Raw genomic sequence first — 25370 nt, forward strand, 5'->3', positions numbered from 1 at the left:
AACCTTTCAGTAAAACCTTTATTTTTTTCTGTACAAAATCATATTAGTTACCATTCTCTTTAATTTCATTAGCATCTCCCCACTAGTTCAAGTCCCATGTTTAGGAACAATCACATATTAGGCTGTGAGTGACGCACAAAAAGAAACAGAAAAATGTTCACATCTTAGTCCAATTCTTAAGCTTACTTCGTGAATGCCAATAAGAGGATGCCTTTACATCTTCTCACATTTCCCCATGACATACCGGTGGACAGACTTTGGAAGTACCTCTAAGAACGTGTTATTAGACTTTTATATTCTCAATAACTATAAAAGCAAAAAGCCCATGACCTGACCACAGCGTGTACAAAGGTGTTTGTTTTGTCTGCTTCTAGTTACTTCACTCCAGAAGTGATCCATCATCTCTACAACGGGGGACTTCAAATCAGAAAACCATAAAGGGGAGCTTGACACAGGCAAATGCCATGAGAGACTCTTCATTTCATAAAACATCACCTGTTGACTTTGCATAGTTGCATTTACAAATTAAGAAATTCAATTTTATGCAATGTTGGTTTTGGATTAAAACTTTCCCTGCAGCACACACAGAACTAAAGACATTGAAGGCATGTTTAGTCACAGGTCGGTGGGATTTACTGAGAAAAGAAAGAAATCCTAGAACTGCATGTATTTACATGATGTATACATGAATGAATTTAACAATAGTTTCCTGGAGTATCTATCATGGGATGAGTTGTCTACTGCAATGTTACACTATGTAGATGTGTGCAATATAAGGAGAAACATTATTTTACAGCAATCAAGAGTTGTGCACAGAACAAATGACAAGATGCTAATTTCAGACAGAAATGAAATGAACTCAATCATACTTAAATTTCACAGCTGAAATGTCCATTTCAAAACATTAAACAGGAAAAATGTTTTTGCACTTATAATGAAAATACCACTTTATGATTTCAAGTCCCTGTTTAAATGAAAAAAAAGAAAGAAGAAAAAGCATAATAAATCAGCGTGATTTGCCATTCAAGTGACCGTGTTTAAAAGAATCATACAAATCACTTCTCATGTTCTCATTCATCCCCCTGATCACACCTGCTAAAAACACATCTCTTTGCACATACTGTATGTACATCTGCTTTGATCTCTCAGTACATTCTTGCATCCATAAAGAACACCCCTTTTTCTTTTACTTCTCCTCGCCATCAAAGCTTAACAGTCACAGCACATATTTGACAATTCAGCCACAGTTGTCAGGTCACTCAGAAAACATACTTATCAACCTACATATTCAAACCAAACTCATGTACATGTAAAGATCTTGACTTCAATATCAAAGAATTCTGTTGTAAAATAAAAAAAGGGGGAACATTGGAGGAGAGAGGGGAAATTGATCATCTAAAAAAGTTCTAAAAAAACTGTGCATCTGCAAGAAGTCATTGATCTGAAATCGGATCCCTCTCTTTTTGATCACAGTGTTGTGGCCATATAGATTATTATTCTGATTAACAGGGTTCCCAGAGCTTAACGTACCAGCACCAATCTGCTCAGCTGGACACTCCCCTCCCACCCCAAACATTTGGTCCCTGGGTACACAAGGGACAAACCACTACTTCAGGAAACATTTTCTTCTTGCACTTACAGATATACCAGTGTGGTTGTGGATTAGTTTGTAGCATTAAAACCTCTTTCTCTTCAGCCTCATCAAGGCTTTTCCCATTTGTTAAAGTTCTCTGTTGTCCCAAGCTTTGATCTCCGCTGATGTACCTCTTTATGACGCCAGAGTTTGGCCCCATATCCCCCATCAAATCCCCCATACTAGAGGTTGTCTCCTGGTTGGTACTGTGGCTCTGTGGCTGTGAAGTAGTCTTCCAAAAAGGACTGGATGTATTCGAAGGTCGGCCTTTCATCTGGCTCCTTCTTCCAGCACTGCCTCATCATCTCATGGAGGGACTCGGGGCAGCCTTGGGGGCAGGGCATGCGGTAACCTCGTTCTACCTGCTCAAGTACCTCTCGATTAACCATACCTGGGGGAAAAAAACCCACATAGAAATATGATGTAAAGTAACTGCATTTATACTGCCCTTTCTATCGAAAATGATTTCCAAATAGCCTCATTCACACACAAATTGGGCTTTTCCTTCTTGCTAAAGGACACTTTCAAGTAATTTAACCTCAGTACATACATTGTATCATAACTAATAGGCTTGTTTTTATGTGTATTTTGTTTTGTAGCTATTTTTTTAAAAACAGAACAGTCCTCATATGTAACAAGACGGAAATTGACCAATCAAAAGGTAAGGAAACATAATCATGGGGATTGTCAACATATATGGCTTTATGGGTAGAGTGTAATTTCAGTTTAGCTCCAGTCAAAATTGGCAAAACATTGTGTTCTAAGACTTTCTCTATGTACACAAAAGGCCTATTTCTCTCAAATATTGTTCACAAATCTGTCAGAATCTGTGTTAGTGAGCACTTCTCCTTTGCCGAGATAATCCATCCACCTCACAGGTGTGGCATATCAAGATGCTGATCAGACAGCACGGGTATTGCACAGGTGTGCCACTTGAAAATGGGATGCAATGTGACTATGTCCTCTGTGGGTCAGCGGAAGTTATTTGAGTGAACCTCTGACAAGTAGATTTTCCTAAAGTTTTCTGGTCAAGAAAAATGCTGTAAGTTTTGATAAGAAATAACCCAGTTTGCAGCCCGAAGCTGTAGAAAATGTTGGCATCATGCACCTGACAGCAGGAGAAAAATGCCCACGCAAACCACAGTGTTAAAGAAAAAAGATAAAGGAACGGGTCATTATTTCCTGGAAGACTGTAAGTCAATTTCGAGGTTAACATACAGGGAGAAAAAAAAATAATTTCTAGAAATACGTTATAATTAGGAATGTAAGACTTCCCAGCAATCTTAACTACTTGCATCCTCTAAATGACAAAAAAAAATTGTTTAAATCTAATGGAAGATTACCAGTTTCTTAATCATCAACTGCAGCAATTTCAAGCAAAAACCAAACAGTGCAGCTTCATCTTCTGGTGTCAGCTGTGGATTTCCTTCCCATAGACAGTGATCCTGAACCCCATGACACGGCGCAGAAACAGCTCCGTGAGGAGCTCAACTGCAGCTAAAAGAGGTTATGACACATCTCTCTGTGGGAGAGCGGGGATCAGGTTATCTCACTCTTGGAGAGAGGAAAGGCCCAGAGCAGCTGCTGAGACCATGATACGGTGGCGGGGGTTGAGGTGCTGAGGTGTTAGAGTGATTTATGTTTTGGATCTGAAAACCTCCACTAATAAAGTGCCTGTCATATATATATATATATATATATATATATATAAACCCACAAAGAAATATGATGTAAAGTAACTGCATTTATACTGCCCTTTCTATCAAAAATGATTTCCAAATAGCCTCATTCACACACAAATTGGGCTTTACCTTCTTGCTAAAGGACACACACACACACACACATATATATATATATAGTGAGTATACATGTATCTTTATACACACACAGACTAAAATAGAGAAATGATGATGCAGACGCTTGGTATGTGGTCTGTATCTGCCGCATACTGCTTCTATGCTATCGAGCAAGAGAATAGAAGTAGAGCTCCCCAAAAAGACTGCAGCACAGCTGGACATGAGCCACAAATGTCCGGTGAGTCATACAGTTTTGAGAGGGGAAAAGAGGGGGTTCAGCCCTCAGAGTTTGCAGCTCTGAGGCCGCCGCATGGTTTACACTGAAACAAATGGCCACAGGAGCCAGATGGCCCACAACAGGAGATGGTGGTGAAGCCTGCCATATGGCAAGCTCTGTAATCAGTGCCAGTCAGACACAGTCAACACCAGACACACTGCAGTGCTGCTCTCAGGCAGTAGGGGTCAGAAATGAGGCAGCAGACCACAGAAAGAAAGAAGGAGTGATGGTGCTTTCCCAAGCACTGACAGTCACAACACATCTGTGTTGACTCATATCAGATTTCATCTGTTCTGATCTGCAGTGTGAGAAGAACTATTAAATGAATCAGAGTAGCATGTTGGAAATATCCAGGGGCAAAAATTAATTAATTCTTCCTGTTTTCCATGAAGGAAACTTCAAAATACTCCATTCATATTCTTTGGGAGAAACATGGGGAACTTCAGACAAGAGATTCAGAAAATGTAAAATGAAAAGGAACAACGGAATATATCAAAACACATTTCTGACCACCACATATCTGTGTAGCCCTCATCCCTACCTGGGTACGGCACTCTGCCCTTGGTCACCAGTTCAGTCAGTAGTATACCAAACGACCAGACGTCAGATTTGATAGTGAAGCGGCCGTACAGAGCAGCTTCGGGGGCCGTCCACTTGATGGGGAATTTAGCACCTGAAAAAAAGAAGCATAGTTTAGTCTTTCAATTTGTGGAGTAAAAAAAAAGAAAACGCAGCAAATCTCCAACAACTGATTTCTGAAACCAGTTCAGCATTTTTTGCTTGACAAAAAAAATGACAGAAGACGTTGAACTTTCTGTTGATTGACTAATAGATTTATCAACAAATACGAGTAAAACATTGTGGCCTAAATAGACAGAACGTATGATGAAATGAATGAGCGTCAGTTCGGGCTCTTGTGCTTCAGTTCAAGTAAGCATAGAGGGGTAGTACAGCTGCACATAACAATCATTGTCATTATGAATTAATCTGCTGACTATATTTTGGATTACTCAATCAATCAACAGTTTGGTCCACAAAATGTGAGTAAATAGTAAAAAAAAAAAAAAACAAGTTCCTCATTCCCAACATGAAATATTCAAAGTGCTTTATCTGTCCTACCAACAGTAAAGATAATCAGTGTACCGTCACATACGATGAGGATAAACAACAGCTGAGTCGGAGGAACAACAGAAGAGAGTGCTTCTGCTTGAGAAACGACAACCTGATAAATGAATTGACTAATCTACAGTCATGGTAAGAGATAAATTTAAGCCTGAGTGTAGGCGTTCAGGGTTCAGAATAACTTTGCCGTCTATTTAAACTAAAGCCTATTCAAGTCCGCACAGATGCAGACATGGTGCACCAACAGCATCCAATCCTTCACACACACACACACACACACACACACCTTGTCTGGCGGTGTACTCGTTGTCCTCGATAAGCCGGGCCAGGCCAAAGTCAGCGATCTTACACACCAAGTTGTCAGCCACCAGGATGTTGGCAGCTCTCAGGTCCCTGTGAATGTAGTTCATCCTCTCGATGAAGGCCATGCCGTCTGCGATCTGGGACAGGATTGAACAGGGGGATGGGGGGAGGGGGGGGGGGGGGGGGATCAACAAAGACAAAATGGCATCATGATGCAACTAAAGCAAACAGTCAGAGAAAAAAGCAGGAAATTGTAGCTTTCGCAAATGAAAAGATTAAGATCAAATATGACTAATTAAGATGGGTAACAGTGAGCTGTCATGTTAGGAAACATCCACTTCATTGACCTAGTATTTGACCCAGATATTAATGCAGAATTAACAATGGGGGAAAAAATGAGATCATATGCAGCTGTGACAACAATGATAAGACTAATCTTTAACACAACTATCCAACATCTCCACACACAGGCTGGCAACCCCCTCTGAGGCGTCTCGAGGTTTCAGCCTGCCTCGGTCTCATTCACAAACACTTTTCCACTCTGCTGAGTGAGGAGAAGAGGGAGCCTGGGAGGGCTGCGAGGCGAATTAAGAGCACATCTCAGTAGGTGACCGAACCAACGAGCTTAAGTAGCCTCTGATGAGCAGTGTTTAAGTGCTACAGGCAGTTAAATGGTGGAGAACGAGAGGAGGCACATACAGTCGGGAGGAGGAAGGAGAGAGGGAGGCAGGGGAGGGGAGGCATATTAAACCGACATGACAGCCAGATGGAGAACAAACTTAAACTCTTATTCACAAGGACTGAATTTTTGACCTCATACACACACCGCCTTATCTCACACAGAGTTGAATAAGCAGTTGGGCAGGTAAAAAAAACAAAAGGGAGTTTCTGTGCCAGACGGGGTGTTTTGATCTTACCTGGGCAGCCATGTCCACCAGCTGGGGCAGCTTCAGATATTTACCATCGCCCTCCTTCAGGAAGTCCAGTAAACTACCTGTCAAGGGTTTAGGAGACTACAGTCAAGCAGAATCAATACATGTCTGGGAATTGTATAAATAAAAAATACCAAGAATAAACGCAGCATCAGTTGGTACAAGAGTCCAGCATCAGAAAACGCTACAATAACTACAAGCATTAGGAGGCAACATGACTGCAAAGATTCACAAGAGGCTTTCTCCATTATTCTACTTTAATTAGAGTCCTAATAGAAAAGTTAAAATCTACTGCACAATTCAATCTTTTCTTCAGGACGTTTCCCTTGACTTTACCTCATGTAAATAAAAGCAGCTTATATCGTGTATTGTGACGTACCAGCTCAGGCGTGAGGCTGGCAATATGAAGGCTGCTCAACACTCTCCATGTGCTTTGTGCTTATTTCTTAACTTCTGGTTTAGGATTTCGACCTGTCCTTACCTTTGCCCATAAATTCTGTTACAATGTAGATAGGCTCCTCAGAGACCACAGCGTAGAGAGGCACCAGTTTGTCATGTCGGAGTTTCTTCATGATCTGAGCCTCCTGCAGGAAGGCCTCCGGGGACATGGTGCCTGGCTTCAGGGTCTTAATGGCCACCTTAGTGGTGCCATTCCATGTGCCTGAATAAAAAATGAATGAAAATAAAATGGTCACTTATGTTTGTCACAGACCATAAACCTATACCTATGTTGCATTTGTGCAGCTTGAAAGGTATTACTAAGGAAATAACATTTCCAATTTATTAAGTGACACACTGTAATATTACAACACTGGAAGGTACATTAAAGACTTTTTGACCCCTTTTCCTGCCAGTGATTGCTAGCATTGCTCCCATGTGTAAATAGCAGCTCGGGAGAGAACTAGCACAAGCTTAAATAATCAGCCACTTCCTGGTCGAGAGCCACTTACTCACGGCCTGCTTACACACAATGAGCTCTACAGCTTCCGTCATAAGGCTGACCTTCATGAATGAATCATACTGAACACACACACACACACACACACACACACACACACACACACACACTTAGAAGAGCAATGGAGGTCAACTAGAACAAGCCAATGTAATACATTTTAAAAACATGTTGAGCAGATGAGCGAGGGAGGGACTTTCAGTGGAGAAGTTGTAGCCGAGCAGAAAGCCCATCAACGACAAGCACGCGGGGAGAGACCGAGAGGGATTCCTGGGAATGCACAGCGGAGGCTTGCTGCAGGCCAGGCTTGAAAAGCGTGAAAGACTCAGTGATGAAAGCAGAATGTCGTGCTCGCTGGAAGGGCCCCGTCTCGCATGCAGACTCGAGGACTGAAGCGTAGGAGGTGACCTGCGATTGCTGTGCTGTGTGTGTGTGTGGTCAGTAATCAGCATTTACATCAGTATGTGGGCCAGTGCAGCAGCAAGACACGCTCTTTACTGAGATCAGTCCCACTCAACTTTAAGGTAATTAAGTTATAAATAATGTACAGTGGAAGCTTGGTTTCTGTATGCATATGAATCTATATTTGAGTATATGTCCATGCAGTTGTTTATATTATCTACTAATTCATGATCAGTTAAACATCAATACTACAGATTGTATTCTATCTTTTTATTTGTGTTGTTGTTGACATTGGAAGGCTGCGGACCAATCCGAGTGCGTCCTGGCAGGACAGACCGTGAAACAAAGTCAACCTTCCACACCTGCTATCTAGTGCTACTGAGGTAAACCACTTCGGCTACATCTACTTGTGCTGACAGATTTCACACAAATATGACTCAACCATTATCTTCTTCATGCTGACTTTTACTCAGTGTAAGAAGTGAATTTCACTTTGAATGTCAACTCTGGCTTCTGGAAATTCTAATGGGTATGTTCTGGCATTACACAGACCCAATAAATTAATTAATTAAATCAATCCGATTAATCAATTAATTAAAAAAGATGCAGCAGAGTTTTTGGTCAGCTGTCAGACAGAATTGACTGGTAGGTATTATTTACTGTGCTATCCCTTCAGTTAACCATATTGAATTATAGATATGTATGTATGAGTGTTTCTGAAACGTAAACTGTGCGCTCGAGTACAACAGTAACCATGTCTTACCCATCCAGACTTCTCCGAAACAGCCCTGGCCAAGTTTGACCTCCAGTCGGAGAGACTCTCGCGGTATTTCCCAGGCATCCTTAGCTAGTCCCTGAGTTTGAGGCTTCACCGTGGGGCATACAGTTGTCAGCCTGTAGCACAGACCATCCGAATGTTCTGGTCAGGAACAGACATGTAAAGACACACACGAGGGGGGACAAAAAAAAGAATGAACGTTAATTTGGAGCCAGTCTGTTAAACACAAACACAGCCACTTAGTAGTGAGAAGTACATACACGATCCTAGCAAAGAAGCAGAGCAAGTGTAGTGTAAACATGTGATGAATAAAATATTTCACTGCTACACGACAACAGCTGTAAACTACAATCAAACCACAACAAAGAAAAGGCTTGGACCTGTTGACCCATCGTTTACAAACGTAAATCCTTTTAGATTTTTCTTTCCAGAAATATTCAATTGATCTAGTTATTTTCCCCATAACGACGTGAACCGTGTTGAACTTGTTGATTTAATTAAAATTTCAAAAGTAAAAAGATCAAGGTGCTGTTTTTGGTATAAAACTTTTTCTAAAACAGCTGAAGAATTAACCGCCATGTGAAATGTCCCATTTGAAGGGAGGGGAGAAGGGAGAAAAAGTAATAAATCAGCCACTGAACAGGTAAGAGGTTACAAATTGTTTTGTTCTCGGTTATTATTGACTTCAAAGTCAAAGGCTTAACTTAAGAGTCGTGCAGACTACACGATTTTCAGCGTCGGCTGATTGCCGTGCCATTCACACTACACAACTTGCCGTCTTGTGACAGGAGTCTTGAAGTCGCTGTGGCGTTCACACTACGTGACTGATCGGTGACAGGGGGTCACAGCGTCGGGTGACAGAGTCTGCATGATGCTGGTGTCCAAACCACGTTTTGTCAAGAAAACACACGAGAAATGTGTAACGGGAAATTTGGCATGCTAGATATCTGGCAGACGTCGGCGATGTGTCAGAAATGTGTTGGGGAGCCGTTTTGATGCATCATTGAGTAGTTCACACATAACTACTGCCGACCGCTGATCAACCGCTGATTTACCCCCGATCACAGCCTGATGGTCGCCGAGCTTGCCGAGCGGCAAATCGGACTAAAAATCGTGTAGAGTGAAAAGGCTTTAGAGGGAATATAAAGTCGTGTAGACCTTTGTCATTAATTATAAAGAGCAGGCAGTGAGTGAATTACATGAAATATGTGAAAGCCAGCGGTGAAAGCCAGCGGGGCAGAGTCAACGACACAAGACCTTAAATGTTAAAGAGTCACATAACAAACATCTTCTTTTCTAGATTCTGCTCCTGGGAGTTTCACTGGATTCTTGCAAGGTTTTCAAAAAACAGTTTGTCCTGCGTGTGTCATTCAGATGCTTTCTTGTGACAGCCTGCAAGAGATTTTTAGGAACGGCTTTCTGCTTATCAATGTTGTGGAGATTACAGCAGGTTTAAGACTGTTTTTTAAATATTTTTTATATTCACGCTTCTTTTGACTTAAGTCTCACATTGGTTACGCTTTTTTGGGGACTTTTTTTGTGATTACTGAGCTGCGACTGTGTCAGTGAAAGCACAGCTTGAGAAACACCACAGAACAAAAAAGCCCCTCTGTAAAGCATATTCAATACATATCCCAGCAGCAGATCCGCCGCTGAATAATGCATTTTCTACTACAAGCACCGAATTCATTGGCTAAAATATCAAATGAAACAAGAGTGGAGACCACTTGTATTGCAACAACACAGACAACCACCAAATGTATAAATTACTATAATAAACACTGGTATGTTTGTCCAGATAACACACTCCAAATATGCGTCTGAAAGAAGAAAAAACCCAACTTGCTCTAAGTGAGAGTGGCTGTCCAGCTGTAAACAACAATTTGTCTAAATGCTACCTACAGGAGAAGACGATGTCGTTCATGTGGATGGCTGCATACCTGTGTAGTGTTTCACCAGCTTCTGCAGTGTCTCAAACTGGGCCCGAGTGGTGATGTAATAACCGCCGTTGTCCAGTTTACGGATCTTGTAGTGTTTGACATTGTCTCCCTTCACGTCATCCCAGTCCCGGATAGACAGAGAGTAGGCACCTTTAAAATCCACAGCAATTAAGTTTGGTTATTGTGTTTCATAGTAACAGAAACAAAAGTATGAAAAGACATTTAACTTCTGACCAACATTTAAATAAAATAAAGTGTTTTTTCTATATTAATTAACATATGGCTGCAATAAAACCAGGGTCCACAGCCTGCACATGCACAAATAAGGAGAAAGGCTTTCATCATTTGCCTTAGTAATTCAAACTGCAGCATTGTCATTACAGTCTTGCTTTCGAGAACTAAATTCCCGTACCTTTGGTCGTCTCACTCTCTCGTGCCAAGAAAGTGCCCCGCTGGTTCCCTGGAAGCAATAAGAGACGCTCAGCATCTTTGCGGCCCATTTTACCAAAGTACCATCTGCCAAAATACAGAAAGTCAGTCACAGGAGGACCTCTCAATGTGATATCCTGTCCAACAAGTTGGATTTTCTTATTGATGGAAAAAGAATATGGCACTGCTGATGTGATATTTAAATTTTGAATCATAAATCCTCACGGTAAGTTAAACATCAAGACCACATGAACAGGGAAATAAAATAAATTTGACGTTAGTTAACAGTAAGCATCAGGAAGTTATATGGCTCATATGTGGTTACCTTCAAAGTCAGACAAAGGCTAATAAATAGCTTAATATCTCATTTAAGTCAAAATAATTTAAAACATACTACTATAATCATAGCTTATTATTAACTCCATGCAATACCATCTTTTGCTTGTTCTTAAAAAGGTTTGTTCCTATTGCTCTGAATAAATAAGTATAGAATTAGCTCACAGCAGTAAACAATCATAAAACTCATAGAACTTTACTTCTTTTTCCAATGTCACATATTTCTTTCAAGACTAAACTGAGAAGGAACCAAAAATCCTGAACACTGTTGCTACTTTATGTGTAGCTTAAAAATCTTCTATTGATAAAATGGTGGTCAGGCAAAGAGAAACCAGGCCAGAAACTGCCTAAAAGCAACACAGTCCCTTAATGTTTCTGTCACACAGGATGAACAGCAACGGGCATGCCACCGCCTCTCAGCAACAATACAAGACTCGATTGTTTAGATTCCCTGCCATGTTAATACATGATTTAGTCACAATGTGTGACCGCCCAGCCGCATCATGCCGTTATAATCAGAGGAGAACTAACTGAGCAGGGTGAGAAATACGAAAGGAATGAGAAGGGAAACAAGTTGGAGAACGACAGGGACAGACAGAATGTTAGAAAAGGATAATGAGCTCTTACTCTTCAGCCTGTATGGAGTCTGCTGGAGCCACGTAGTTACTGGGGATGTAACCTTTCTGTCCCGTGTTGATGGAGCGAGCCTCCCACCAGTCGCCTTCCCTGAAGAGCGAAGGAAATTAGAAACACACCATACAGACACAAAAGCAGAAATGAAAAATACACCTACTCCGAAAAGAAGACAGACGGTATAATAGTACACAAAGACAGAAAAGGAACAAGACCGCATTATGCGTCATTCAACCACATCAGGAATCTAATCTTTACAAGCCATAACAAGAACTATTTAGATCCTTTACTCAAGTAAAAGTACCAATATCACAATCAAAAGCCCTGCGTTCAAATCCTACTCAGGTAAAAGCACAAAGCATCATCTGCAAAATGCTCTCGAGGTATCAAGAGTAAAAGTACTTGTTCTGCAGAAAAAAGGCCCATGATTGTTATGTATGAATTAATGCATCTCTAACCTTTGTTTGTATGAATATTGGATATTTTTATCTCTTTGGGCCATGACAGGAATGTTATATGCCTATCATATGTGTTTTAATGTAAAAAATGTATCTGAAAGTATCTAGTAACTACAGCTTAGGGTTGGGCAATAAAACAATGATAATTATCGTGATATAATTTTCCTCAATAACAACAAATGTTCAGTTAATGTTGAATGAAAACTTTAAAACCACAATTAACCACCTGATTTCTTTAACTTTCACTCTGAGGAAAAAATCTGCCTTTAAACGTGAATCAATGATTTGAAATGTATCGTGATAAGATTTTTGGCTATATCGCCCAGGCCTACTACCCTCTGAAATGTAGTAGTGTACAAGTAGCCGACTATGGAAAAAAAATTCTAAACTGTGCTAAAATGCAATACTTGAGAACATGTGCTGAATTACTTTCCAACACTGATGGCAAGTAATTATTATTTAATTGGAATTAAAATATAGCTTACAGATACCCAGCACAATGTAAAAGTAAAATTACTGACTTTTAAAATAGTGTCAAAAATGAATTGTAATATGTGCTATGTTTCCACAGCTTTTCCATGAAAACTTTTAAAAAACAGAGCCTACAGAAAAAAAAAAAATCAGTTCCTGGTATGTTTAACAGCAGATGTGCAAGCTTTGATTCAAAGAGGAGGAACTGAGGTGTAGGGAAAATCTGCCTACTGGCCTTTTTGAAAAACAGAGCAAATCTGTTCTCAACCCACCTCTTCTCTGAAAGCAGATGGTATTTTCATCACTGCAAATGCAACGTGTTCATGGAGTGTGGTTGAGGACGTGTGTGATGAATGAGGAGAACAGAATTTGTAGAGCACTTGGAGCTCTGCCTATTTTCACACCTGCGCACGCCTGGGAAAAAGATGATGCTGCGGCAGTAGGTAGTGAGGAAGGAGTAGTGAAGTATTTCCCTTTTCATTATAATTTACTCTCACTTCCTTGAATATTATTATGATAAGCATCTCTGAAATGCAGTTCTGGAAATAAAGGACATACTATAGGTGCAAAGTATCGTATATTGTGGATTTGTAACACAAGTGCCATAAAAACTGAAAAAAAGAGCTAAGAGTTAAGGATACGACTTTTGCAACAACTGGATAACAATTACTGATTTAATTATGTGCATTGCTTGTATTTTACTAAATGAGGAACCCACATGTAATACATTAAACTGGAGGAATGATCTGTGGCAGGAGAAGAGTGGTGTGGACTAAACAGATGGCCCATTAGAGGAACCCATTAACCCCAGACAGATTTCAACCTTAATATCAGACGTGAATACAATGAGGGATTACACACACACAGCAGGAGTTTGTCAGTGTAAAAAGCAAATGCACTCACGTGTTGTTGATAATCTGGAAGCGATCTCCTTTTTTGAACGACAGATCATCTGACGTCCTGGCTTCATAGTCGTACAGCGCTACGAAAAATGTGACACCACCTGAAAGCAAGAGAAACCTGAGTGTTAGAGGTGTGCATATGATATCTGGTTAATCTCACAGAGTACCAAAAAAGGCTTCTCTTTTAATCATTCACTTGTTTTTTTATCTCAAAATGTTGTACAACAAACCACCAACACCTTTGACTGTCAGATAAAGGCAACAAAATGCTCATTTTGATTGTCCTCCTTTGTTACTTTTATAATATTTTATACTTGAGTCATGGTATTATCTTAATTAACATATAATCAAACTGATTATGCTAATGCAATTCAAGACTGTATCGCAGAATAGAACAATTCTTCAATTGGCCTAAAAATACAACTACCGCGTAAACACGAGGGAAACAGAATGTTCCTTTCACAAATTCCCAAACTCGGGGGTATCACTTTAAGTCCATGAATCAAATCAATGTCACTTAATCTACTGTATATAACGAAAAGAGCTGATTTGTCTGAAGTGGTGGAGTGCAGAGAGACAACAGGACTCCGATGTGTTTATCTTGAGGAGGAAATAGAACGGGCAGGATTAGATCTACAGCAGCCCCTCAGGCCAGATTATCCTCCTTGAGAGTGAGACAGGGACTGAGGGATGTGTGTGTGCTTTGTGAGCAAACATCGTTCATACATTTATTGCATATTTTACCCATCTAATCTATAACGTATTAACCATAGGGAACGGCACCAGATTACTAGGGCTGACCCCAAATAGTCGAAGATTCGATGCTTCGATGGGCGGAGCCTGATTCGACTTTCAATAAATGTTTTTGAAGTGCGTGAATAAATCCAGAATTGTAACCCTAACCCTGGATCGTCAGTGCGCATGTGTAAGCGTAGTGTGTATGTGTGCAGTGGCAGATGAGAACTTGCTGAAGAGATGGAGACCCATCTTCACTGGTGTTGCGCCGAGTTATCCGCACCTTGCGGGACTTTCGGGTAAATTTATCACCGTTGATGAACCACACAACAATATTTTATCGTTTATAAATAGCCGGCTACTTGAAATAGACCCCCGAGTAATGCACGTACAACTCTGCACAAGACCGGTGAATGGCAGGGGCGAGCGAGAGAGAGAGAGAGAGAGAAAGACTCAGTTTAGCTTGAAATTTACAGTGTAAGTTGAATGAAAAGACACTGCAGCTCTGCTGCTTCTTAAGATTAAAAACACACGATTCGTTGATTATAGGCAGGACTTGACGTTTCTGATTCGACTATGTAAATCTTTAGTTGGGGACAGCCCTAGAGATTACTTTTCATGTCACCGATAGTCATTTCCTTCCCAAGAAACACTTCATTAGAAAGTTATTCTAAGACAAACTCTTGTGGAAAATAAAAAAAACTGCATGACTAAATTCAGTGCATGCAATCGTTTTCTTTGGCTCCTCAGATGCCATGCCTGCTGCATTGCTTCCCATATTATAGAGCTATTTTAGGCTTCTCTTTGGTCTTGATGTTTTGGCTGACTCGTTTCAAATGTCTAATTTGCATAACATCTGCTGCTCATAAAGCCCTGTGCATAACAAATGTTCAGCAGAGTTTATTCTAAAGTTGTAAGCTCATTTACACAACAGAAATAAAAGTTAGAAAATGGCACAGGACAATGTTTCAGAAGTATGACGCTGTATTTGGGTTTACAATTAAGTTGAGTATATCCTTCAGTTTGGGTTCTCTTTAAAAGGCAGCACAGCTTTTATACTTCTGTCTCGAGGACCAAAGTTGTGTGACTTTATTTGAATAATAAAAGGACATTTCATTCATGTTGAGAAATTTTCAATGCCTTTATACTGAAATATGCAAATCCCCTTGTTCCCGGTACCATGTCTCCCTCTGTAACCTTAAATCTTCTCCACAAACTGACCTGTGATGACACCGGGGAAGGGACTGTTCACAGCCACTGAGGTGAAGGAGGTGGAGGGCCCGCCAAAGGGCGCCATTATTGAAGACGCCCCCCCAAAGGGCGTGAGGCCGGCAGCGTGACTGTTGTAGCTGTTGTTGTGTGTCTTCATAGCTGGGGAATGACCCATCAGGGTGGGATCAGGCCCGTAGTGGCCCAGGTGGGTGTTGACCGGTGTGGCATTTGCGTTGTCAGGTCGGTACTTCAGGGCCGGGCCCTTGTCCTCTTTACTCCGGACACAACCCATCGTCTAGCCTGCAGAAGGAGAAGAAAAAGTAAGTTATGATTGTCTGTGTAGATTCTCAGTCATCCCGGTCATAGATGACTTAGATATGACTTGAACACAAGTTCTGGGATACGGATTGTGATCAACAAACCCAACCGTGAATGCAAACTAAATGCAAATACTTTCTGTAAGTGATTAGATACACATCAACTACTAACTGTGAATGCAAGACAGCCCTTTGTAATGGAGATGGATTTTTTTACAAGATGTGTGGTTAGAAATCAGCAATGTGAGATTTGGGTATAACCTGAACATAAAATGCCAAAGACGCTTGTTGTAAAGGTGGCTAAAGCTACGAAAGGAGGTTATTGAAATACACAAAGACTAGATATTCCACACTCTGTCCAACATACATCATATATCAGTATGATGTATGTTCAGTCGCTCAAAGTTCAGTCGAAAGGAAGCCTAAAATCCTGTAAGAACACAAATCATATCTTGTTTCTTTGTTTTGCTGCACCAATACAGAAGTGGATATGAGATCTATAGGTAACAAGGAACCTTAAACTCTACATAAGGTGCTGGAAGGTGAACAAACTCCACTAGAGTGACCACAGTTTTTTACTGTTTGCCAATTTTGTTTAAATTGTTATTTCTCCTGTTACATGATGTTGACCCAGACAGCCAGTTTAGCTTTACTATAACTGTCCCAAAAACCTTGAAGCGAGTCCCGGCCTTAACAGGTTGTCGATGACTCCTCTGTTCTGGTGTGCAATTTAGTAACAGAACCTAAAAGTCATGTAAAATGTCACAAATAGGGAAAAATAATTATGATATTGTTTGCACCTAGGCTGGAGCTTTTAGGGAGGTCCTGGCACAACTCTGCCATCCAGAAAACAAAGCCAGCCACAATGACCTCATATGACTTCACAAGTCCCAACAAAGGCCTGTCAAGCCGGTCGAGTTAGAAACGAGATCCTATTACAGCCTATGGCCACTTCACTTCACTTGTCCCCTGTGATCACACTATCACTGACGCTGATTTGTGAGGGACAAAATGCCCGATGGTGTTAAGAGTCTGTGCTCTGCCCTCCTGAACTTATTGATATATGAGACCGTGTGTGTGTGTGTGTGTGTGTGTGTGTGTGTGTGTGTGTGTGTGTGTGTGTGTGTGTGTGTGTGTGTGTGTGTTTGCTGTACTTTGAGGACTAACACCAAATTACTTCACATATACAGAAAGATAAGAAAAATCTCCTCTACAGTGATGTTTAATACTTTGAGAGGGGGTAAGTTGTTGCGTAGATAAATACATGTCAGTTTGAGTGTGTAAGTTTGTGTATGTTATCATAGCTTGACACTGTTTACTCATTCTTCTGTCACCTTTGGCCTCTTTGTCAAGTAGCTCTGTGCATGTCTGTGTCCCTCCAACTGTACACGATAAAGCAAGCTGCCACTGCATGAAGGGATGAACACACAACTCCAAGTCTGACCCACTGTCGGTGACTCATTTCCTGGCATTTGCAAAATGTTACATGATAGTTTAAAATGCCCGTTAGTGGCAGCTCACACACTGGCATTGGTAAAGGAGTAACAGGTGTGTGCTGCTGTCAACAAATCCAAGACAGGCAGAATATAGAGCTTTAAAATTGATTAACTCTATTAATGCAGTTTGTGTGTTTTTACTGTGATTACTGGTACTTTTATGTGGAACACTAAGGGTTTTCAAGTTTCTGTGAACTGTAAACTTTCAACACAGCCAATCAATAAACAATAAATGTGACGCTTTGGTTATTAGCTTTATTTTGAGTTAAACCCGTGTACATTTTGTGTACTAATATTGGATTATGAGTTTATGTTTTGTCTTTTGTTTGGTGCTGTGTCTTTGTCACATTGAGAAACTCAGATGACATCATCATGCAGTGTAATTACTTAACAAATGAATTGACTACACCAGTGTGGAGGCTTTACAGTGCAGGTTTATTCGGCCTGCACAGGTTTACACGAGTTCTGTTTTTTGTACTTGTACATGTATGTGTGAGCTACTTTGTCATAATGTTTCTCTGCGATTTTGTCTTCAGTGCAGTGTTAAAAGATGTGTTACTGGCATTAGCTGCTTGAGCTAACGTTAGCTTCTCAGACTGACAGGACAAGGTACTTCAGAGCCCTGAACCCCAGAGGCACAAATTACGTGCTTTCAAGGCGATGATGACCTTAAAAACAACAATATGAAGTGCGACATTTCAATACACACACACACACACACACACACAATTGTTATGTTGTGTAAGGCATTGTTAGGTTTCTATTCCTACTTGTATTGTTTGAACTTTATTCCTCATGTCTAATGTTCTATGGCAATCCTGTTAACTTTCATTTGAACCTGTTTTCCAACAAATATTTTATCCGTCACCTTTCCACAAGTCGAATACGGTCTTGCTTCACCAAACAAAATGAGACAAAGAGGTGAGATGCCCAATACAGATTGTTCGTGCTCTCTATGATTTGTATTGTATGTATTGATTCAGCAGCTCTTTGTTCTATCATGCTTGAACTAAGGCCACATCCAAACTACTCCGTTTTAGTTTAAAAACGGAGAATTAAAACTAATAGGATCTCCGTCCACATGAAGCAGATGGTCTAATGGTCTAAGAAGATTTGGCGAAAGAATAAAGTAATGCTGATGAAGAACCACACTAGATTTTATTTTGGACCAATAGCGAGCTGGGACTGTTACTGAATGTAACATGGGAGTTAAAAGCGGCAGAAAGCAGACTCAGAGTCACCGCAAAGTAAATACGGCAACATACAGAGTAAAAGTGTAGGCTATAAGAATATATTTTAATAAAAATACCCTGTCAAAAACTCTGTCAGCAGCATCATGTTTCTGCTATGCATGACTTATGAGACCCAATCAGAGAGCCAAACCTGAGTGTCTGCGTCATCGTTTCTAAAGCCCTCCGTTTTTGCCCGTCTTCACTAAAACGCTCTCTGGAGTTTCAAATGAAAAACGGGGTCAGCAGCGTTTTCAAACTTCTCTATTTTAGGTCTTCGTTTTTGCCGTTTTAGTCTGGATGGGATGTGCAAACGTAGCAAAAGGTCTCCGTTTTAAAACAAAAACGCAGTAGTGTGGATGGAGCGTAAGATTAAATCCTCTGGTGAAGAAAACTATTTATTTAGTCCCTACTGAAAGTATGGCATTGGCTTGTGAACCGCACCACTACAATACACCTAATTATTTTGGATATAATTAGCCTAACATTCCTTAGTTCCAGTTGCTAAATTGTGGGAATTTGTTACTTACCTTTGTCTTATGTGATAGTAAACACATTATTTTAGGGTTGTTGAAAAGTTCATCAATTATTTGAAGAAGTCACTTATGGCTTAAGGAAACTGTAATGGGCATTGTACAGTATTTTTTACATTTTCTAGACCCAGCAATTAATCGAGAAAACACTCATCTGATAAATCAACAATGAAAGTAATTGTTAGTTGCAGCTCAAGTCAAGTGCTTTGAACTTCCTGGTGCTTGACTGTATTTGTGCAACAGGCTGAACTAAACCCTAAGAAAATTTCACAATGGAAGCCACTGACATCGGTGCAGAAGCCAACATAAACATGACTGCCACCTTTGACCTTATCCTGTCACACATGTCAACCACTACATGTTTCCAAATGTCCAAAGCGCTTAGCGCCTGACCCTAATGGCCATTTGAAAAGATGTGTGAGTGTAGTTTTAAGAGGGTATCAATGGTTCAAATCCTCTGTTGTGTCCTGGAAGCAAATAAACTCCAGGCTGGTTCTAATCCTGATGAAACCAGACTACTGCTGATCACGATGAAGGTAAGTACACACATTCTGTCTCTCAATGTTAATACTGTGTAATAGCTGCTTTAAAATGAAGCCAACTATTAGGATCAACAACTACAATGATGAGGATCAAAGCACTTTGACTGGACTTGGATTAGTGTCTCTAGGCAATTTCAAAACTATTCCTGTGTGAATGAACAGAAGCATTTGAACATTTCGTCGGTTGTCAGTAGTTTCACTTTCTGTTTAAGACTCTATTGATGTTTGTGCCCAAATTCTGTCACGTAATTATAGGCTGAATAATATGTTAACACCCCCCCCCCCTTAATGATTGGCAAACTTTCCTATTTCATCATTATGCACTCAGAGGATTCGCTCCTAAAATGGCCATGAACAGATCACAAGTCTGAGCGAGCCCACAGGGTTGGCGCATGATCTGGCGTGTCAAACTGGTTTAACGCCCACAAGATCCTTTCCTCTTTGGCTCAAAATACAAGACATGGCATACAGCGAAATCAAAAATGAATCAAGGGATATCATGTTAAAATTGTGGGAAATTAATAACTCAAAAATGGATGGTACTAATCAAAAAGCAATAAGCTCATTCTTTAAGGACAACTAGGGTGTATGAGAAATTGACATTTTGCTGCTGTCAATACCCAAGCTTCCAAATCAGCTAATTACCAAAGTCATTCTTACCCAACAATCTCAATCCTCTAGATTCTAGTTCCTTCAAATGATGCAATTGGAAAAATATTTTTTTATTTCAACAACAAAACCTTTTATATAACAAATGTACTACCCAACTTTTGAACCACCCATGGAGAATTGTGCTCTGGGAAGAACAAAAAAAAGCCTCGTTTAGTACCTCAGAGAAAGGTTGTCAATATATTCTTTTGTCAGTCCCATCTACCTTTTGTTATGGAAAATGAGATAGTACCTTGTGGTGTTCCCCCCACCGAGCACAGCGCACTCAGTCCCCTGAACTATACTATACCATACATATGCTAACGCTGAGCGGCACAAATGCTAATCAGAGCACACACAGTCCTTAGAGCGGTGGAGCCATACAATCAATCAAACCAAGTGCTCCAATTAAAAAACATCCAAAACATCCAGATGCCTCTATAAACAGGGACAGATTTAAAAACCACCGCTCTCATGAATGGGCAGTTTTATTGTCACAGCCAACTAAATAAAAATATTATTAATATACAGCATATGCTGTGGATCATTTTCTCCAAACCACTTTACAGACCGTCAAGGAGCCACATTTGCAGCACGGGATTCCTCAATTGGTTTCCATCAACCCTAGTCCTGGTCTATCCACAAAGCTCTTATTCATTGGCATTTTATTCAGATTTAATTGTCCTAAAATGACACATTTAAGTCCAAGATTGAAAAACGTATATAAAAAACCTATAGAGTATTTGTGGTGAAGAGGATCATTACCACTTTTTTTCCCCTTGTGGGACAAATCTACCAAAACTAATGGCGGCTCAAATTAACTTATGATGAAAGCAAATTACAGGCAGATTATTGTATCCTCTCTCAGATGGTTTCCTAAATGAGGCTGTTATATACAACATGAGATTAGCTGGAAGAAATGTGCCATTCTCTTGGTGGCTTCCAAGGGAACACAGTAAATACCGCCTCAAGCTCATATGTGGGTCATGGATCCGACTTAAAATCCGACTTAAAAGATCTCTGCTGTACGAGAAATTGTTACCCCCATATTTACCTCCCCCTTTGGATGAGTTCAAGTGCTAACAATTACTTCACCACACTTGGAAATGTTAAACAAACTGCACTGAATATGATACACAATGAAAGTAAATTCATGCACGTCCTCCCAGGCATATTTTACAAGAGCACACAAAAGGCAGTAGTATGTGTTCAGACAAATGCCGGAGCCAGACCCCATCCAAGGACATGTGAGGCTGTGTTCCAGACTGCCAGTGATGCCGTGTCAGATTAAGAAGACACAGGCTGCTGCTTCCCACAGGGCTGAATACAACACTGCTGGAGAGCTGCAGGAGGGAAGCTTTTGCTGTAGCTGGCATGCAGGCAACATTCAGGAAAAACAATCCCACCACTACACAACCAGGCCAAACTGTTAAGTTTAAGGGGTCAGTATACTCTGTCAGAACCTCACGTCGGATGGCGAAATATCTTCGCAAACTGATGACGCTCTGAAAATGTGCTCTGTTAGCACCATATTTAAATGATATCACGTCCCCCCTCTTTACAACAGTGTGCTCTTCACTCCACCATCGGGAGTAGAAGGTCGGAACTTCAAGCATAACCTGAGGTAAACGTATACCAAAGTGTGTAAGGGCCAACTCACATCTGTACCAGAATCAAGATTATTTGTATAACCTAGTTACATGCTTTCAAAGACCTTTACAGGTCTGCATTGTATGAAGATGTGACACCCCTTATGTGACAAACTGTGGCAAAGAAATGTATTAAATCCGGGTATTCTAAGAGGAATAATGTTACGCAATGAGTGAAAAGTTTGGAAAACGTCCTATAAAGCATTGTGGTAGCATAGAAAATGTGTTAATGAAAAGAAAAAACAATACTTTACAGTTTCTGATGTGCCAATCTTCACATACTCCATCAGAGTCTCACTTCAGTATGTTTAGCTTTAATGCTGACCAAGTGTATCTGCCCCTCTAAAAATGGTTTTGAATAGTTCTGATAACGTGTGTATAAATGAGACATCTTGGACTTCCAAGAAGTTTATGTACTGCACTCAACGTGATCATGCGTGACGCAGCTCTGACCTCTCGTTACTGTTCTGACTAATCACATAAGATGCAACTCAGGAGTGTACTGGGAGAGGCCGTTCGACCTTTGAACCGTGGACACACTCATCCAGGGTGTATAGTCAGTAAGTATGATACATGAATTGAGTTTTCTTTTGGTCAGTTTGCTTTTTGCACACTGGTAGTCAAACCAAAACACGGCAGTAAAGATCTTCTTTACTTTCTTTGATCAGATAGTTCCTGTTTTAGATCAACATTTTGCCAGTTTTTGACAATTATATTTAGGAAAGGTTCTTCTGTGAAGTTCTATTCTTGAATGTTAAGAGTAGCTTCAAACTAGATTTTGAAAGAAGGAAAATATAACTGCATTGGCCTCCTTGGTTTGAGAGGTGTGAGCGAAAGCATCCCTGTGTTAAAGCAATGCACCGTGCAGCGTTGATTACAGATGAGACATGAAATACAATTAGTCCAGGTGTAGTAATACAGTAAAGTGCATTTAAAGGCTTGTCAGACTCCAAAACTCTACACAGTTTGTAATACCCTCATGTTACAAAGTAATCCACCAGAAACGCATGCCTGCCTGCATGTATGATGATATCACGTCGCCAGGTTCAACTTTTTTGACGGATGACTTCCCAAAGCGGGTGATGCCAGCACACGGTGGCTCCGACAAAACAACGCAGGCTTGTCCCAGGGTCTGTTCTATTGTGACCACACCCAGCTGTGATGTAGCGTGGTACTACAGCTTGTTGTCATAACTGGGTGCAGTTACATATAAAAGCATGTTAGCATTAAAGCTTTTCATACGATACTTAGATATTGTTGAAGCACCTTAACATACTAAAAAGCAGGGCTAAAACTATTGTCATACAAAACATTTTACTGATTAATCCTTTAGGCTGTAAAATCAGTCACAATGTCCCAGAGCCAAACGTCATGTCTTCTTGCTATTTCTGACAAACAAATCGAAGAGTCTTCAATTTACAATGAGATTAAATAGAGAAAAGCAGTAAATCCTCACATTTGAGAAGCTGAAACCTGTGATCGTTTGGCATTTTTTGTTTGATAAATGACAATTTATCGATCACTCCACTGTTGTTCCATTTGCTATCCACTGATCCTTTCAACATTACAAGAAAGGTCATCAGGTTACTGTTGAGCACCTACATTACAGTGTTCTAAAGGCTTTTTTAAAGAGCTTAGGAAAACAGCAGCATGTGAAGTCTTGATGTCGACTTGCTACGATAGATAAATTCAGCACATACAGTATTCCCAAAAGCTAAGTTGACAGACTTTGCTCTGTAAACACTGGCCACAACCACAGAGAGATGAGAAGGTACCCTGGGCTATAAACCATTACTGAAGCGTAACTCAGTAATTTCCCTGGTCTTATCTTCAGGGCAGCCTGCCATCTATGCCAATCACAGTGAGTGGAGGGGGCTGGCAGTGGTGAGGGACTTCCTTCCGAATCCATTCATGCCATAGAGGCCACCTGCTGTGACTGTCAAAGGCTAGAGTGAGGCTGGGAGAGAGAATGAGCCATCTTCAAGCTATAAAACAGAAGAGCTCTGCTTGTTCTCTGTGCCCACATCTTGGACTGTGGCTATCTGAAATCTGAGGCTCTTCTCTTTTTGTTGCCAGAAAAATCCAAACATTGGTTCAGTTTTGCTAACATGCAGTGTTTCGCGTTCTGACTTTGACCGTGCTGCTGGGATGCAAGAGACTGGAAGCTTCTAATCAGCAAACTGTAATGATACTGTAGAGTCTCATTCGTGCCATGAGGACACTCGAGGAGTATGCGAGGATCTTTCATGTCTCCAGTTAAACTCAAGTCTCTGAACCCCGGCCAACACCACCTGTTAGGACTCCTCACTCCTCTGCCAACAACCCTATCCATTCCAGCTGTGTGTGTGTGTGTGTGTGTGTGTGTGTGTGTGTGTGTGTGTGTGTGTGTGTGAGGGAGACATGACTGTCCAGCCAACTGGGACTGTACTAACAGAGGGATTACCATGGAGGAGGATTACTGTGGCACCGGAGTATATAAGCACACCAACAGACACATGCACAATCAGGCAGGCTCACGCGCGCACACACACATACCAACAGCATTCCTGTACTTTATGTCTTCTAACACACATGGGGTTTGTGGGGAGCGCTAATGTGGGAGAATCTGTCAGAATAGACTAGCAAAAGATTTTAATTACAGAGATTTTGTAATTTTGGAAGCTCTGTTGTAGGTAAAAAAGGCCTGTAACCGCTGAGGCCTACAGCAGCTGATCGTGTGTGTGTGCGTGTGTGTTTGTGTGTGTGCGTGTGTGTGTGCGCGTGCAGAGAGAGAGAGAGAGCGAGAGACTGGGTGAGGCAGGGAGAAAAGGGTAGGTAGTAAACTTTCATGGCTAAAATAGTGCAAATGTATCAATCTAGTCTTGTCCCAGGGCGGTTTGTGGGGAGTCTTTCCTTATAGTTTTATTCTCCCATCGACAAATAATCCCAACGCTCAAGTCCTGGTACAGGGTCAATAACGCAACACACTTTGTATTACAATTGTTACACACCGTAGAAACTCTCCTGATTACATTTCCCCAACTTTCTCCAAGTGTCACAAGGCCCTGCTCGCTCACTTCCAAGACACAATGTGACTTTTTTTTTTTGGACAAGCTCTGCTTACCTTAAAAGCGACCTTTGCAGTGTTGTACTTTGGCTACATGCGTCCTGTGGTCTTTTCTTTCCGCGTTTCTATTTCACGTCGACAATCCAAAGAAGTGGAAACAGCCGACACAAGCAGTCTCTAACGTGGAATCAGTGTTCCGTCTGTCCCATACCGATTAACTACTTCACCAGCCCAAAGTCCTCCGCTGGGATCCTTTCTATTCCGTTAACACGAGGACACGCCGCCAGCTGACAAAGACTGCTTAATATGGCGGGGTGAGGGCTCAGAAAAACAGTTAAAATATCCAGAAACCACCGCCCGCTGATAGGTTAGGGTTGCCCTGAAAGACACACAACAATAGCCGGACTAGCACGGAGGAGCCGACGAGGCCAAAGAAGGAATAATGCTGCATTCAGGTGCTCATATTAGACTCGTACATCCGAGTTTCTCAGCTACAATTGATCCTAAAATACTCATTAACGCAGTGGTTTATGAGCCCTTCAAATAAAGTAGTGTCTGCTTGTGAACCACGTCACCAGTGTGCCTAGGTAGTTGAC

General features: G+C 41.0%; 1 protein-coding gene across 1 annotated transcript; it reads right to left on the reverse strand.

Annotated features, from left to right (window-relative positions):
* Positions 1 to 25214, reverse strand: yes1 (YES proto-oncogene 1, Src family tyrosine kinase). Its single transcript, XM_038717673.1, has 12 exons — positions 24832 to 25214; positions 15324 to 15614; positions 13369 to 13468; positions 11531 to 11629; positions 10551 to 10654; positions 10139 to 10288; positions 8184 to 8339; positions 6545 to 6724; positions 6049 to 6125; positions 5115 to 5268; positions 4248 to 4379; positions 1 to 2024 (listed from the first exon to the last, which is right to left on the reverse strand). Exons 2-12 carry the CDS (start codon positions 15604 to 15606, stop codon positions 1816 to 1818), a joined length of 1644 nt encoding a protein of 547 aa, XP_038573601.1. The 5' UTR covers positions 15607 to 15614; positions 24832 to 25214; the 3' UTR covers positions 1 to 1815.
* Between the last annotated feature and the right edge of the window lie 156 nt (positions 25215 to 25370).

This window comes from Micropterus salmoides, unplaced genomic scaffold (assembly GCF_014851395.1).
Source record: "Micropterus salmoides isolate LMB-PRFRI ecotype aquatic unplaced genomic scaffold, ASM1485139v1 Ms_hic_scaffold_14, whole genome shotgun sequence".
NCBI classification, from domain to species: domain Eukaryota; kingdom Metazoa; phylum Chordata; class Actinopteri; order Centrarchiformes; family Centrarchidae; genus Micropterus; species Micropterus salmoides.

Bases quoted from the DNA above. Each gene is read 5' to 3' on its own strand.
- yes1 (XM_038717673.1), bottom strand. From the start codon at position 15,606: ATGGGTTGTGTCCGGAGTAAAGAGGACAAGGGCCCGGCCCTGAAGTAC. The intron at 11,630-13,368 runs GTGAGTGCATTT...TTCGCTCTTCAG, and splicing joins TTCCAGATTATCAACAACAC to GGAAGGCGACTGGTGGGAGG. The intron at 10,289-10,550 runs GTACGGGAATTT...TGGATTTTAAAG, and splicing joins AGAGAGTGAGACGACCAAAG to GTGCCTACTCTCTGTCTATC.